Source organism: Charadrius vociferus, unplaced genomic scaffold, assembly GCF_000708025.1.
Source record: "Charadrius vociferus isolate BGI_N301 unplaced genomic scaffold, ASM70802v2 scaffold67, whole genome shotgun sequence".
Taxonomy (NCBI): Eukaryota; Metazoa; Chordata; class Aves; order Charadriiformes; family Charadriidae; genus Charadrius; species Charadrius vociferus.
This window is the reverse complement of record NW_009649485.1, coordinates 2466364-2484082: the sequence shown is the minus strand read 5'-3', so window position 1 is coordinate 2484082 and position 17719 is coordinate 2466364. Positions and strand designations below refer to the sequence as shown.

Below are 17719 nucleotides of genomic sequence, written 5' to 3'. Positions count from 1 at the left end.
CGATCTCTCCCCCCCCCCGCGCTGTGGTGGTTCTGTCTGCGGGTGAAGGTTACCTGTCCCCTCAGCTTCCAGAGAGCCTAAGGGGTCTGTCCCATCTCCCTGTGAAAGGGGTGCGCTGTTCAAAGACGACAGACGTGCCAAGCTACTGCTCTTTGTTCAAAACTTATTCCCGTAATTATTCAAAACAGTTTATATTTAGGCACTTGTGTGCTGTGGTTGCTGCTGTGCTGCTAACTCATCTGTTTTATTCTTGAGAAGTTTTCAGCAGTTTATTTGTTCGCCTGTCATCTTGAAACTTATAAACTCAGCTAAGCACTATCCCTACCTGGTATTCAGGGGATACTGCAATGCCTAAGAGAAAAAAAATTAACAGATAACACCAGCAAATTGCTGCTTATGTTTGTCTGGCATAATAGTTGCAGAATTAAACTTGTGTTGTGCTGTAGGATTTATTGCTAAATTGCTGTTGGGAGGGCAGTATTGCTGTAACATGTAAAAATGGATGAACTTTAACTCCTGAACATTAAATGTTTTGTTTCCACTTTTTAGGACGAAACATTAATATCAGAAAATGGCAGAAGCAGTTTTTCATCCCCCAAGAAGGAAAAGAAGAGTTTTTGAGTCCTATGAATCTCCCTTTCCTGTGGATGTAGGTGGAAAGGATTTCAGAATATGCCAGGCTGAAATCATTAACAACAATGTTATTGTGAGGAACCCTGAAGATATTGAACAGCTTTATAACAAGGTGCTGTACCCTGCTTACACACTATTTTTAGTGTTTTAAACATAGGTAAACTTTCTCTTTGTTTTCTATTATGTATTGTCACAGCATTAGTATACAGGTGTTTTCTTCCGTGTCTGCTTTCAAAAGTCTGCTTGGAGGTGTTGACTGACAAGTATTTAGAATTGAGGAAAAAGATACAACACGCTCCACTGGTTAAATCTTTTGAGTGCTGATGTTTAATATTGAACCAGTTATCAGAAGCTAAGCAACAAGCTTTAGGCAAAGCTTAAATGCTGCAGAATTTCAGGGTGGTTTTTTTTCATCTGATCTTGGCAGTAAATGTTTTATAGTTGGAAAGAAGTTAATTTTTGTCTGATGATATAATAAAGACTTTTCCTTTTCTTTGAAGGGCTATTTTGGAAAAGGCATCCTTTCAAGAAGTCGACCAGTGTACAGCATTTCAGATCCTTTACTGGTTACTAAGTGGCAAGGTAAATTGTGCCCGTTTGTACTTGCATCACTATTCTAATAGTACTTTTCACCTTTCTTCACTCATTGAAGATACATGTTTATAAATTACACACAGAAAAATAATCTCTGTACTGGGTCAGATCAAGGATCTCTCTCCCCCCATACCTGGTGATAGCCAGTATAAGATGCCTGGGAAGCATACAAAAACAGGAAATGTGTCGATAGCTCCATAGTGCATTCTCCTAGCCTTGACTGATGTCTTGCTTAGGAAGTCTGTAAGTACAGATATCATCCTTGGACTTTTCTTCATATAACTGTCCGTTTTTTCTTGATATTAATCTGTAGATTTTAGTGTCTAAGAAATCGTGAGGCAAGGGCATGTGAAATTTTTAATCTGCTTACAGCCAGTTACATCTGATCTGCTCTTGGTTGTTTGTAGAAAGACTGTCATTCTTTATTCATCTTTACCATGACATTTAAGTCTCAATAGACATCACTGGATTTTATCATATCCCTTCATAATGGTCTTTCTATGGTCTGGAGAAAAATATTTGTATTCAGTTGTTTCTCTTGTGCAGGCTGTTACTTCTGTATCTTTTCTGTTCTGCTGTGTCTTAAATACAAGTGGGACCAAAATGGCATAGAGTATTGAAGATGGGGGTAATTACTGGGCTGGAGATTACCTCAGTGATCAAAATCACATGAAAACATTTTTAAATTGATGAAACAATGCATGATTTTTCTTTATACAGGTGCTAACATAAACATGCCTATAATTGCATTCAAAAAGTAAGTTAATTTCAATAAATTATTGTTTTTTTAATGAAACAGATTATTCTGTTTTATATTTTATCTTACTGGTTTTTATATTGTTGGCTGTATAAATGCTGATGACTTGCTTCTATTTCTTTTCTTTGTATTTAATTTATAAATCACATTAGAAAAACTAGAAATAGAGTAGGTGATATTCAGCTTGGTTTTTCATGTAAGCTTGCAGGTATTAATTGCTGAATAGAAGCCAAGATTGAGTGCATGCATAGTAGTATGGGTAATTAATTCATCATAATATTAAGCATAATAAACTTGTTTCTCAGCTGAGGAGGAGAAAGAGAAGTTTCTGGGGCAGGCTATTTAAAATAACTCTCCCATTTCCTTATTGAATTATTATAAAGTGGGCTGAAGCAGCTCTTCAACTGGTATAATATATAAATGTTTTACTTTTTTTCTTCTAGTCCCTAATAACATTACTAGTTTGTACCTTTAGCAAAAGAGTGTGTTATTTTGTTCCACTTAAATAGTGTATGAACTAACTGGAAGAGTGTGCACGTTAATTACTCTGTTTGCTTTAATCTTATAAGGCTAAAAAATTTACTTATTTAAATTTACGCTCCATCAGTCCTCAACTATAGGTAAGACAGTCGCAATCTTATGACTGCTGCTACTACAGTTACTGCTAGCAGAAACACTTGTCATTCTTATTTGTGTACTTTGTGACTGCTTTATGTGCCAGCAAATACAGCTGAGCATCAATGAAAGTGTAATTACATTGGCGCAGAAAATGCATCATGATCTGTCTCAGTAGAGATCTGTAAGTGTGAATTTTACAGTAATTAAATCACAGAACAAAGAGGAGTATTTTTTGTAACAAAAAGTACAGCAGTGAATTGTATAGCTTTCTTATGAGACTTCAGAGGGACTTATATTTTGTGTTGATGTGTGAAATTTGCATTAATTGTCTTTTTATTTCTTCATTACTTGGTCTGTAATTGCTGTGTTAGGATTTTCTTGGGGAAATAAAGAATATTATTCTAGAGTTGTCCAGGTTTCAATTAAGAAAGCTGCACTCAGCTTTCACAGAATGCAGATTAATGTCTTCAACTGGATATTAATGTTACCTTCCAAGGAGAAAGAATTGAAGGGGCACTGAAAATTCCGTAATAATTGAAAAATATTAGAAATATTTACAGCTTTCAGCTAGTATCTTGCTGATAGGATTGTTGTTATTTCTCAGGGATGTGAGGGTTTTGGTTAAAACTGAAGGTATTTTCATGCTGGTGTTTTTGCTATGCCTTTGCTGTTTCAAAGGCAGTTAAAACTGAGTTTTGAAGATACTGTTCTCAGTACTTAGCTGTATAATAGGTGAAGCGTGTGAGAGCTCTGTATGCAAAGTCTTGTTGGGTATTTTAATCATGCAAGCTCTGATACCAAGATGTTTTTGCAGGGAATTCAGGCTTAAAGCTTCAGTGGGGGAAGCAATTTTTTGCCTGGTGAAGTTCTTGCTTATTGAAACTGTATAGCAGTAGTCCTCAATGCACGGTTCTTGTGCAATGTTCGGTAATGGTGTTGTTTGCTGCAGAAATATAAAAGGCAAAACAAAGCCAAAGAAGGTAGCAGAATCTTGATGTTCAGTAATGTCGTCTGCACCTTCCTGTCGACTGGAGGCCTATTACATTGTGGATGGTGTATGTTGCATAGCAGTTACTGGGGGGGGGGGGGCGCTGTTCAGATTTGTTTTGAGAACTGTGCTGAATCTTCTTTTTTTTTTTTTTTTTTTTTTTAAAGATGTTAATTAAAGGATGTAATGCCCTAGAACTTCTCATTTATTTTACTTGTTTACTAGGTACCAGTGTCATGTGCAGTGGGCTAAAAGTATTTTGCAAGAGCAAGGATTTGATGACAGCTCTGTTACCAAAATTCTTGAAAATTATACTAAACCTCTTGAGCTGCCGTTTTTGGAAGAGGATGGAGCTGAACAAACCAGTAGTAGTTGCAACAGAATGGGTCCAAATACAGAAAATGCAGAACTTTCCAGACAATCTTCTACAGACACTGGAAATGCAGTAGCCCTAAGTCCTGAGAATCAGAATGAAGGCTACAAGAAACCCTGTTTGGAAGGAGATCCATCGTTTGATCCTGCGGCCATATGTGGCTCTAAAGAACAGGAACAAGGTGACTTGAAAGAGAGAGCTGAAGTGTGTAGCCAGAAGCATGGTTTTCTTGTGCATTGTGGCTGCAAGGCAAAGGAGAGTGCTGAGCAAAGATCTTGTGAGATGATCAAGTCAAAAGAGTGTGCTCCAGAATATGTATTGGTGCAAGAGGAAGAAGAAGGTCACTTACATCCTGAAGATGATTCTGCTCATCTGCCAGAAAATGTAAGGATAAAGAGTATCCTAATATTTTAGAAAAATTGTATCATCAGTGCTATTTTCCGATTCAGTATTTTTTCCAGTTTAAAGTTTTAGTAACATAGTAAATTTTTCTTGTAGCTTGTCAAGAAAGAAAAACTAGTATGCAGAAGGAATCCATTTAAGATTTTTGAATATTTACAACTCAGCTTGGAAGAGGTATGTTTCAAGCACAGTACAAGTTGTTTTAATCTGAAAAGTAAACATTAATCTATGTTACAACATAATTTAATACCTGTTTCTGAAATACAGGGTTCTCCCGTGTCTCCTAAATAGTTGGATTATCTTAGTCATTAAACTTATTTTTAATAACCTGCAATAATTACATGATACAGTTTAAAAAAAACAAATGTAGGGTCCAGTCCCATTCTCTTTAGATAAGTAATCCCATGGACAAAGAGACCAGTGATAGGACTTAAGTATAGAAATACAAGGAATATAACATTTATATAAATCCTGCTTCAATTGTGTTGCTTCTAAATATATTCACGTGTTAGTTTTAACAGTGCTTTCAGGATTCTACAGCACATGCATAGATTTTTTTTTTTTTTTGTAGTGCTGTGTCTGTTGAAATGTAAAGGTCATGAAGACAATTCTCAAAAGGAAACTTCGGCAACTTGTTTGTCTTTATGACATTAGGATTCTTGTATAAAATTAATTTGAGCCTTTGTTCTTGCATGGAATGTAAACTGTAGGAAGAGTCTAGCTATCAGTTAAACTTATTCTGTTTATTTTTTCAGGCTTTTTTCTTGGTGTATGCTCTGGGATGTTTAAGTATTTATTATGGTGAGGTAAGAGATTGGATTGATTTTAGATGACTGGGGCTACCATTAGTTTGGACATGTTTTGGTCTCAGATTTTTACCTACTATGGCAGTATTTTGATATTAATTCTGAAGGAGGAAACACCAAACAGAATAATTAGGAAGTATTTCTTAAAAGTAATGATGTTTTTGTTTATGAAATAGTGGTCTGAAAGTTTTATTTACAATGGCAAATACAACTATGCACAGTATTTCTGTAGTGAAAGGGTTTTTGTTGTAACTAGGGTAGAAATATGGGGAAAGCAAGCATGGGAGACATAATCTGGTGAATATTCTCCCTTTCTTGAAACAGAAAGATTCCTTGAAGTTTTAAGCATTAATCTATAATTATATCAAGCTACTGTTAATATAATGACAAAATAATTGAAACCTATGCTTCTAGTTTAAAATTCATCAGATTTTCCTTTAAGCAATGACATTATAGGACTGATTGTGAAATGCTAAAAAAAACAAACCACTAAATGGAGTAACAGGCTTCTGTTTTATATTTAGGGATTCCGTGTTTTATTGCCCAAAGTCCATGCTCTTCGCAGTAGACTGTGATATTTGATATATCTGCTGTAATATCAATATCGTCATGTTAATGCCTTTGGTTGTGATTTTTAGGAGCCCCTAACTATTTTGAAGCTATGGGAAATTTTCAGCGAAGTGAAGCCCAATTTTAAAACTACTTACATGGCGTATCACTACTTTCGCAGTAAGGGGTGGGTCCCTAAAGTCGGACTGAAGTATGGAACTGATCTCTGTGAGTAGCTTCTTTAAAAAAAAAAAAAAAAAAAAAAAAAAGGAATCATTTGCAACTGACTTCTTTCCAGGCAGTGCAAGACTCCAGTGCCAAAGATGAATTCAGTGATGAGGAGCTGCATGACTGGAGCAGGCTTTGCTACTTGCAGTTGGCAAAAGATATTTTTAGCTACACTGTGGGTTAGTGATAAAGTTAGGGTGAGTGGAGTATAACATCACAAATGCAGTAGCTGAGGAGATAGCTTGAAAGGCCTGTTGTTTTTCTTCTTGGGGTTAATAATTAATGCCGGATGGCACTGAAATTCCCTTCCAAGTTTCTCTCCCCTCTCTAAACACCTCTTTTGCAGTATTAACATGTCAGTCTCTGGAATAGCAGGTTTGCATCTAGATCCCTATTTACATCAGTCTATGCATTCATCCCATTTAATGGAAGCTGGACTTCTGCTGAACTTACTGCTAAGACTGTATCCCTATATGGTTTTTTTTTAGGAGGGAAGGAGGGGGAAGGGACTTCCTTGTTTGTTAATGGTAGGGTTTTTAATCTTACAGAAGTAATTAGTAGTGTCTATAATCCCTTGCTTAGTAATTCAAGAACTACGTTCAGCTCATGTCAACATAAGCAGTACAGTAATGCCTGTTGTTACAGGAAAATGTATGCAAAGGGAGATATTTTTTTTAATGTGTGCATGCAAACCAGCAGGTGTTTTAATACTGCTGAAGCAGTTTTAAAATTCTGGGGTTTGTGTATTTGAGTATGCCAAGGTTGTGCTGAGCTAGTCCTTTAGGTCAGTGTGTAGGTTTGGCTGAATTCAGCATCACTGTTCTTAGTACTCTGGGTTGTAGATGAGGTTTTGCGATTTATTACTTGATGTGTATGGGAAATTGATACTAGTTTGTTAACCATTCATCTGTGTTCTGGCCTGAATTTGTTGTTTAGTGTATCACTAACTTTGGATTTGTGCCAGAAGTGGATTAGTTTAGGCTAGCAGGCTTCTTGCTCCTGAGCTCCTCTAGCTTCTTGTTCTTTGACAGCACCTTCTTAGAATTGATATATTACTGCAATTGCTTATAATGGATAATTTGCAAATCATGGTTGTCACTGGAATGAAGTGCTGCTCGTCCTTTTCCTGACAGGGCCTATACTAGCCAGCTGTATAAGAAAACCTGCGCTAGTTAAAGGCAGTCCCCTCTTACAAGCTCATGACAAAGGGGAGAGAGGAAATGTAACTCTTTAGCTCAGTTAGAACGGGCCAGCTGCAATGATTCTTGTGTTTTCTTGTGCACCAGAACTTTTAGTGGGTCTGGTGGGCAGTATGGAAGAACTTGTGCCCTGTGCCTCTCCTACAACTTGTGGAAAATGTTTGCTTGCTTGGAACAGAAACTCAATGGCTTATTGTGATCTTTTACTTGTACTCGTGGCTCAACTTCTGTTGCAAATACAGTGTTAAAAGCATGAGTCTATTGCAGAGAAATTCCATCCTAAACTTTTTCCCATGGCAATTGCTAACTGTCCTTTGGCTCTTCTACTTTATCTTTTACCGGCTATTCCCCTGCCCTCAGTCACCCTGCTGCTGCAATGGGGTTTTTGTCTTTTCTCTCTCTGTCCACTTGTTGGGACAACTTAATTTTGAGCACAATTCCAAATTGTTGAAGTTTCGTCTTGTGTAATTAAACCTTACAAAACATTTGAAAGTATTTATGGACCCAGGTATTAAACTCAGACGGAAACTCTGTGATTATCTAATTAAGGTGTTTCTCTTTCATTTCAGTGCTGTATCGAAAAGGCCCCCCCTTCTATCATGCAAGGTTTGAAGCTTATATTTCTGTCTAATTTCTTCTTTTCAAATTAGTAAATTTCTCTCACAAAAATTTAGTATTTTCCCTGGTTAAGCACATATTCTTCACTCAAAACATTTTGCCAGATGCCTTCATACTGGGAATGCAAAAGGCCTGTTAGCAGAGGTACTAAATAACACAATTTCATCGAATTCATATAACAGTAGTAAGATATGAAAAATTAAAAGCTGCAGTGAGCATATTTAGCACTCATATGATGAATATACTCAGGAAAGTAATTTTATTTAGTAATAGTGACTTTTAAAAATATATGGTACGGATAATTTAAATAATTTGGGAGAAAATTCTTGTAAGGGATGATAATTGTCTTTATCTGTTAGCTAGTTAGGTTGAACTCCTGGGTAATAAATTGATGATAAATATCAGATTGGCATTCATAAGAGAATGCTACAAACATCAGCAGAAGGGTGGGGAAGGAAAGTGCCAGTAAGCATATTCACAACTTCATCTTTTCTCCTCTTTTCCTAGTAGAAAGAGACTTAAGTTTCACAACTTGCTTACTGCATGCTGGCATATTGTTTAATATCAATTTTTAAGCTCTAATTCTCAAGTTTCACAATCTTCCTAAAATGTTAATTTTATTTCTCTGAATTGTCCTATCTGGTTTGTTTTCCAGTTACTCTGTCATTGCTGAATTAGTTGATGATAATTTTGAAGGTTCTCTTCGCAGACCACTCAGCTGGAAGTCGTTATCTGGGTTGAACAGAACAACTGTTAATGCTTCTAAGGTAAGTGTAAGATGCTAGTTTTAAAATAGCTTTAAAATGATAAATGTACAGTTTAGTTCCAAAGAACAGGAAGTTGGAGTGAGGGTGGAAAGACAATCCTTCTGTTTCTAGTCTGCTGAAGAACACGTTGAGTTGCCAGTAGGCAAACGAGTTTCCTTTGTCAATATCCAGATGAATTCTGGAAGAAGCTCGTTAAAGTTCTCTTTACTGTATAGAAGTGTTAAAAAGTTGTGTGAGGAACAGAAGACAGACATGAGGGACTCTTCTTTCCTGCTTGCCACTTCTGTTTTTAAAGCTCTCTCCATCTACCAGGATTTTCTTTTGAACAGTGAAACTGAAAGCTTCCAAAAGATTTTCTCTGTGATAGAGCCTCACACACAGTGCTTCCATACTCACAGCCATGCTGCTCAGCTGTTGTGTTACAGTTCTAGTTTATCTTAGAGCAGTATTATGCTTTGATAAGGAAAATGAGATACGCATATTAGGCAGCCCTCCCCAACTTGTTATGCAGAAGTCATCTTGAAGGAAACTTGGTATCTGCATTTCTAATTAATCTAAAACTTGGTATAGAAAGAACTCAGTTCCAAGTCGTGTATTCATGTTTTCTGTTTACCAACAGGAACTTATGTTATGCTATTTGATTAGACCGTCTGACATGACTGAAAAAGAAATGTCGACACCAGAATGTATGAAAAAAATTAAGGTTCAGGTGAGTAATTACTTCTCTTGTAGCTTTGTCTTGAGGCAGCTGGACAGCTATCTGTAAGAGCCCCCTTGAACTGCTGCTTGCTGTTTAGCATGCTTTGGGTTTCATACACATAGCTGCAATAAAATAACTAGATTCCTTTGTGCCCCAAGGCATGAGAAGTGTATTGCAAGCTCTTTAAAGACTTAAGATCTTCTAATCTAAATTTTAATGTTGCTGCTACTGTGAATGTAAGCATTTGCGTGGGGAAACAGGGATAACTATGGAGACTGTAAGGTTAATGTATGTTTAAAAATGAAGGGAGAAAAATGTGTGAGAGACCAGCACACTTCACGAACAAATGTAGTCATCTACTAAAATTTATCAATGGTCATATAATATATGTCAATTTGCTAAAGGCTTAATCCCCATCCCTCACTGATGATCTGTACCTCCCCCTCCGCCTTCCCTCATAATAATTGCTGGTATTTATTTCAGGAACTGATTGTAAGTCGTTGGGTTTCTTCCCGTGAGCGCAGTGAGCAAGATGAACTCTAACTGACTATATAGGAAAAACTTTTTTTTTTTTTAAAATCGTGTCTTGTTGTTTTTTACCTGATCTTCTCATGATGAACCATTGCTATTTCAACAGTCAACATTTCAACAGTCTCAACATATTCAGTTGGTATGTATAAATGCTATTTAAAATGAGGTACATCCTGTTTACTGGAGAGAATTTTGTATTGAAAAACACAACTGAACTACAGTAATGCATATGAAGAGGGAAAAATTAAAGCTGTGTCCCAACTCAAAATAATTGTTTGTTTTCTTAAAACTTACAAACATGTATCTTTGAATGGTGGCTGGACTGTATTCATTAGTAATGGTATTTTTAATATTCTGACAGATCCAGGCATTAGTGCTGAATAGGCACTACAGCCTGCAGAGCCACTGAAGTCCAAAACTGGAATGTGTGCTTGAAAGCCGAAGCAATGGGAAATCAAACAGTTTTCTGGGAATACCTCACAAATTCTTCAGAGTTGAACTTGGGAATTGTAAGGCTAACTTCATTTTGTAGCTCAGTGCAGGGTCCTACGTTTCTTCAGAAATGAGGACTTAAACCTTGATAGTCCTCAAGTTTAATGCTGGTTTTTAACTAGTTAAAGCTCATTAAAAACCAGCAGTAATTACAGTGAGTCAAATAACCTTTTGGGATACGTATGGTACCGTTTCTTCTTCAACTAAAACCTGACTTCATAGCCTTGATGAAGTTGCACAAACTTAGATTTGGGGAGAGATCTTGTTGCAATATTGAGCATTGCAACAGGTTGCTGTTAGGCACCTAGACCCTGGGATTTAGTGGTCCGAACTATAAGTACTTATTTTCACAAGCACTGCTCAGGATTGAGGAACTCTTCCCAGAATGTGCAAGGATTTTAAGTAATTCTAGGATCGAAGCACCTAACCGCAATGTTAGGTGTTCAGCAGCAGGGAATGCTGGAGTACCTTTCTCCATTTCAGTAAGATATACTTCACTTGGGATTTTCACAGCAAGATGCCCTCACCACAAGTTGAAGTGCTTTACTTTTGTTGAAGATGGGTTATACCGTGTAGAAAATAATGAAGATTTGCTGAGCTAGTGAAAGGAAGTCAGTCTGTAGCTTGGCAAGTCTAAGTCTCAGTTTCATCACTGCATTTTTCTCTCTTATTCAGCAACTACAAGAGTCTATACTTTCTTTTTTTCATAGTGCACTGGTAGCTTTCTTTCCCCTGGCCTATCTTCTGTTGTACAACAGACTGGGAGACACGGCTGCATTTTGTATAGAGTGAGGCATAAGACAGTGCCGAGCAGTTCTGCCTTGCTACACTAGGTGCCTGCTATTTTCTAACTTCTTTGTAAGATTTAATCATGTAGATGGCAGGTTCCTAAATATCATGTTTGCTATTGCGAAGAACTGTTTGGAAAACAAACAAACAAACAAACCCAGCAGGTATTCAGCTGTCTTTCAAGTTGAGCCAGGAGGTTTGAGTATCAGCTACGCTGCATTTTAAGTATTGCTGCTTTAGATTCAGGCATTTGAATTCCATCTTAGTCTTTGAGCGATAAGCTTCCTTGCTTCACCACGCTGTTTAGATTTTTTTTAGATGCATTTTTTTTTTTCCCCTTTGTTGTGAAAGAACACATTTGCTGCAACAGTAAGGATACATTATAACTGGTGACAGTGACGCTGTTTGGATTTTCTTTCTGCTGTTTTCATTCACCATAAAAGGGCTTTTGCCTCCTGGTCATAGGGAATTTTCCAGGGCTCATAAAAATTCTGTCAACTCGGACTGTTCCCACTAAACACAAACCCACATTCTTGTTTACTTAGGCACTTTAGATTGTAAAGCCATGTCATGAATGCAGGAAACTACATACAACTCGAAGTGGAAGATCTTCTAGTCTTTGTTTTGATTTAATAAGACTTCTACTGGAAAGATGCAAAATTAAAATGTTAATTGCATAACAGCATTTTCAAGCTGAACAGGTATGTGTGTGTTCACTGTACATGGAAAGGTGTTTCATTTCTAGCTGCAGATGACTGTACTTCATGTTTCAGTAGTGTTATATCAAATAACTTACATTAGATAGTTGTACCATAGCACTGATACTTGCTATTTATATTTTACTAACTAAAATACAGTGCTTAAATGAAGTATGAATTCTGATTCACTCAGAAATACCATACCATAACTTCTTTTTGTAAGCCAAATCCTAGCTGCAGAATTCCAGCTTGCACTAGGAGTGGGTGGATCGGAGGTCTCTAAAAGCAGCCGAATTGCGTGTTTCAAGCTGGTTGTCTTCCTGGTGTTGTGAGTTTTTAATATGCTTTTAAAGGAGCTATAACTTAGAATTCAGCAAGAAGTGGAAGAACATGGAGGGGAGGAAGTGTGGGGTGTGTGATGTATGCAGCTAGAGAGTATTGGGGGGCAGGGTTAATGCAGTTTGTGTACACAAAAGTATAAACTGGATGTGGACAAAACCCCAATCATTTATGATTACTTCTCCATCTTTGAAAAAATAGGACTTGCATCTAGATTAAAACCAGCTTACTTTGCTGGGAAAAAAAAAAAAAGCTGAAATTATTTTCTTAAACTAGAATGTAAGTAAATAAAGTGAAACTGCACAAAATTATGGACTGCAGAATTTTGACCTCAGCATACACTTCTGTGTAATGCACAACAGGTAAAAGTGCTGTTGGAGAGTCTTCTAATTTTTTTTAACTTAAATTTCTTTTTGTTGAGATCTAAGGTTTTAACTCTGAGGTAAATCCTGAGGAGTCTGTTGCTTATTACAGATACGAGCAGATGCAGACACTAAATGATTATCTTTTAATACTAAGCATCTGTCTTGGTTTGAGGAATAAATGTGCAAAATGTAAAGAAGAATTGGAAAAGAAATATATCTGGCAAGGAGGCTGAACTGATTTGTTGTTATATTTATTAGTAATTAAAGTAAAGGAAAATAACTTTGCATGTAGGGAATCTGCATTAAGTCATGGACTTCGGATTTCAGCAGCATACAAGCAAATTCCTTTTTTCACTCATCAGCAAACAAATGTGACAGGAAAAAAAACTTGGTTTGCTACAGCTAAAGTTACCACAGTTCATTTGTTAAAACCCTTAATTACACAGCAGTTACGATTTCTGGTATTAAGTGTCTTGGCAGAATGAGCATACAGTGAATGTGAATAGGAAAACATTTTTCCATATAAATAGTTCCCATAAAAACTTTCTGTAGTGCATACATTGTATGTATGTTATTTCATTCAAATGCACAAGTTCAGTTTCCCGATCCTTCCATGATGTGCAGGTCAACATGTAAAGTTAACTGTGTTTTTTTAAATACATTAAGTAGATCATGAATCTTAAACCCTGAGATTTGGAGTCTTAAGACTTCCTTTTCCTATTGAATGTTGTAGATGCTTTAATATAGCAACTTGTCATTTTCAACACTGTTTTTCTTGGTCAGGAAGGGGTACAATGTAGAAATCGTTAGCTGTTAGCTCCTGATGCAGAGTAAGGTATTTGGAAGCTTTCTTTGTCTGTGGGATCACAAATTTCTCTGTAAATTCACTTTTGCTCATTTGCTGTTTCCCTTGTGCAGTCAGTACACTGTTAATGAATGCCAGTGCGTATGTGTAGCAGTTGTGGTCGTGTTCTTCATACCTAGGAAAAACATATCATTAGTAAGAGTGCTAAGCCATTAATTACTGTGCATGGAGGAATATTTTACTGATTGAAATAAGGAAGCACATGCTCTCCAAGAACTGATACCACTTTCCTTTAATACTGGTGCTTAAATATATTCTGTTCATTACAAGTAGTACTTTCCAGACAGGGATACTAGAAACTGTGAACATAAAAAAAAAAAAAAAAAAAAAAAAAAAAAAAAAAAAAAAAGAAGAGGGATGCAGACTTTACAATAATGAGTTCTTATGTTTTATACTGATTTGGCTTTTACCTTGTTAACCTTTGCTCTTCCATGTATTGTTACGCTTGTTATCTTGAAAACTTCTTCCTGCAGCAGTAGTGTTGTGTGCCATCATGTGCACTTCTGTCAGTGTAGCGTTAACTTGGAAGCTTACTTAAAATCAAGTAAATTCTATCACTACTACGTTGATACAGTTGCTATACAGTGTGCCAGTCAAAATCCCACTGGCAATAATTTGTGCCAGTTGTGCAAGGACAGAAATACTAACTGAATAGGAGTAGCCATTTAAAATGTACCTGCCTTCTTTCTTTTTTTTTTTTTTTTCCTTCCCTCGCTGCCCTAACCTAGGAGCATATGGCAATTACCAGTTTTTTTTTCACTCTCAGAATGTTTCTTAGATTCTCCCAAATGTTTCGTGTTGGCCACTAACAACTTCAGTAATTTATTCCATTCCACCACGTAGTGCTGCTTTTTCCACTGGCCTGGTGCAACTGCATTTGATGCAGACCTGCTCAGACTCCTGTTTGCCATCTGCCTAATCCTCAAGCTTCTTCCATAATTGTCTCCTCCTGTGTCATTTTTCCCTTGTTCTTCTTAGCCCTGTGACTCATTCCTTGTCTTGTACTGTCAGTGGCTCCACGGTCTGTGTTGCCACAGGGAATCTTCTGTGACGCTTGCCTGTCGGCCCTGGGAATTTACGCGGTGTTTGTGCAAGATCTGAGGACTATGGCTATCAAAAGCAACCCTGCGACCCTCACCCCAGTTCCGCACAGCTCGCTGTTTTCTTCAAAGCTCTTCTGGTTTGTTAAGGGTATCTGAAGTGACCTATGAGCTCCCGTTTAGTAAGCAAGCAATTACGAGTAACTTCAAGAGTGGCCACCATCACTGTGCAGTGCAAATCATCTGGAAATTACACTGGAAAAAGTGTTGGGTTCACCAGCTCAGGGGTGAGTCTGCAGAACGCTGCAGCGTGTCTGGCTAACTTCTCTGTGCACAAGTGCTTTACTGAATCAGTTGCACAATTAAGCAAAGCATGTAACTTTTCATTTTTGTTTCCAGACTATCTTCGTATTTATAATGCATAAGACTGTAATACACTTCTCGTTACCATCTGTGTTTTCCAGTTAGCTCCTCCTTTTTGGGAAGCATGTCTTTATATCTTGACAAGCAAAATATCAGTAATTTAAGATACTGTTGGTCATGGCTGTGGCCGCTATTCTTTGCTGCTGTTATGTACCAGCCTTCCAGTAAATTAAAAGTCATCAAGAAAATTAGAATTGGGCTTGGCCTGAACCCAAAGGAGTTACAGGATTAGTTTAGTGCAGTTCCTGTCCATTGAAAAAATAAACAGAGGAGTTAATTTAACATCTTTAAAAAAAAAAAAAAAAGTTCAGTTTTCTGCAATTTAGTGGTCACTGATGTAATTCTGGAAAAAGTAGGTCACTTTGTCAGGAGGTAGCAGAGTGAGGAAAAGCAAAGAAAAGCTTGTAGAAGAGATGTGCACATTTATCCACCTTCTACCAATGCTTTTTTGACATCAAGTTAATTTTAGTAGTAACATTAAGGCACTGGGAACTGTAAAAGTATGAGAGACAAATCCTGTTGGCTTTACAAGTTCCATAGACTTTTAAAAATTCTAGGGCAAATTCATCTCCTGGTACTATGGAGATAATACACTATCTCTGAAATTTTAGTCAATCACATACAGAATTGCTAAAACCTGCTTTTGATTTGTTGTGTGTTTCTTTTTCTGTTATATAAGATGACGTCTGCATTTATTAACTTAAATACTTCACAGAACTATGCTCAGGCAGGCTGTTTGTTACATGTGCGGTTACTGATGAACAGTTCAAGGCCTGGTGTCTTCTTGGAGAGCAGGCTGCTTTGTCATCAGCAGGCTCGGTGATGTGGCAGTGCATGTTTTAGCTGGGCTGTGTAACTAGTAACACTGTCATCGGGCATCAACTTAAAGGAAAGCTACACAGAACTGAACGTTCTCATTGGAACATGCTAGTTTAATTCAAAATATGTGGAAGTCTTTCTGTATTTAACTATCCAAAGCAATGTTACGAACCAGCTGGAAATGAGCCTGACTGTGCTTCCCATTGACATCAAAGAAGTCATCTGGTTGTACCGTCTGGGCGAGAATCCCATCAGCGCTCTCAGCCCGTAAATGCAAATACACCTAAAACTGTTGAAACCTAGAAGAAATAATTACAGAATTGCGCCTGGACTTTTCTACTTCTGTACTCAGAAAGGTAATATTTCATTGAACTGTGGTTTTTTTCATGCAAAATTCTTTTGTTGCTGAAGAAAACTTCCCTAAAATGACCTCTATATTTTAGAGCTTTTACATTCCAGTAGATGAGTTTGTTACTTCCGACTTAAAAATACTCTTTTTTCAGTTTAGGAAGGCTACTAAGTTTCAAGACAGCCCAACAGCGTTGTTTGGACTGGTTTGTTAGAAATGTGTGCTCTAAAGGAACAAGGCTCTGAATGAACCACCAGCCTCACAGGATCCAAACCAGAATAGCCCAATTTATCATCCCAGATGCAAAACTCCTATTGCATCCAGGTTTTAAACTACATACCTGTGAGGAAGCCAGGCCTCTCCCACAGAAAATTCCTCTAGGAGCTTATCCCACTCCTGAAGAAGCCCAAACATGTCTGGCTGTACTAGTGGGATACTAATGCACTGTTCCCATCCAGTGTCAGCTCTGTGAATGCCCTCTTCATTGTAATTATACACCACGCCTGAAAATAAAGAGCAACAGATTGTCAGGTGGCACTAGAGAATCACATCCATATCCTTTTTTTTTTTTTTTTTTTTTTTTTTTTCAGCGATGAAAGCTACTGCTAGTTTTCCATAGTGCTGTTCTTTCTTAGACTAGCTATCCCACAGCTTTCCATCAGTGGCTGCCTGTGGCCACGGAGTAGAAAATGCGGCGCTTGCTTTTATCAAAAACCTGTTCTCATTTTTACAGTGTAACTTCAGATGGTTTTTGGTAAAGAAAGCAACTTAAGGACAACCAGGCTTCTTTTTTAAACCTATAAATTAGACCACTTTTACGTTAAATAAACATCTCAAGTGAGATTTTGCAGGGTGGGCCTACTCTAGGAGAACCTGATATGATTTTTAATGTGGGGATATACTTTTATTTTAATTAGGGGTATTTGTAGAATTAGCAAGAACTGTGTTTCAAAGTCAACATTTCCTGAAACTTCTTTTTAAAAGTAGGCTGCCTAGCTTTTTTATTTCCCTGCATCAGGAATAGAAGGCATCTTTCAATTCCATTCTGTGCAGCTCCTCAGCCATGAGGGGAGAGGTGTTCCGCTTTGATTTGTGTGCTCACCGCTGCAAGGCGATATAGATTCTTTTACTCAAAGACTTTTTGATCTTTACGTGATACTCTCTTGCAGTGTACAGCAAAGCTCCCGGTTCTGGTACCTGCGGCACGCTGAGGATGTATGTGTTCTTCAACAGCAAAACATCAGCTATTTGGATGTTGCAGGCTGTGTTTTTAACAGGCACCAGATGCTGCAGTGGTGGAGGTGGCTCTGAAATAACTGCCGCGCAATTCAGATGGTGGAGGGGGCAGACCTAAACTGGGCGTACAGCCTACATACAGGGTACGGGAGACGGGCAGTGATTTGTAAGGCAACTACAAAGTACTGTTTACCGTGACTGTTGGTTATTCCAACGTGAAGGTCCGATTCCCCGTCGTATCCTCTGAAAGAAAAGCAGTGCTGTTGGCCATGGGCGCGAGCATGGCTCATCCCCGTTAGAAAGGCACCGCCACAGTCTCTCTCCCAGAGCAGGCGGCACCGCGCTGCCCCCGGGCCCAAGCTGTGCAGCGGGAGGCAAAACTACTGAAAAACTGGAAAAGGCATTTTTATTTCCGGGCAGGGGTTCGGTCAGTCAGTTACCGCCTCCCCGGCGCAGGGCCGGGTGGAGGCCCTTGGCGGAGGGGTGCTGCTGGGCCTCAAGGCGGACGCGGGGCGGGCACTGCCGCCTCTCCCCGGGCCTC

The 17719-nt window shown here is 38.0% G+C and overlaps 2 protein-coding genes across 2 annotated transcripts; one reads left to right on the top strand and one right to left on the bottom strand.

Annotated features, from left to right (window-relative positions):
- Positions 1-571: 571 nt before the first annotated feature.
- TSEN2 (TSEN2 tRNA splicing endonuclease subunit) lies at positions 572-9775 on the top strand. Its single transcript, XM_009889929.1, has 11 exons — positions 572-745; positions 1134-1215; positions 1948-1984; positions 3816-4347; positions 4462-4539; positions 5121-5171; positions 5810-5948; positions 7717-7753; positions 8421-8532; positions 9152-9241; positions 9716-9775. The coding sequence occupies exons 1-11, from the start codon at positions 572-574 to the stop codon at positions 9773-9775; spliced, it is 1392 nt and encodes a 463-aa protein (XP_009888231.1).
- A 3431-nt stretch (positions 9776-13206) lies between these two features.
- Positions 13207-17468, bottom strand: MKRN2OS (MKRN2 opposite strand). Its single transcript, XM_009889958.1, has 3 exons — positions 17372-17468; positions 16283-16445; positions 13207-13426 (listed from the first exon to the last, which is right to left on the bottom strand). Exons 1-3 carry the CDS (start codon positions 17466-17468, stop codon positions 13207-13209), a joined length of 480 nt encoding a protein of 159 aa, XP_009888260.1.
- Between the last annotated feature and the right edge of the window lie 251 nt (positions 17469-17719).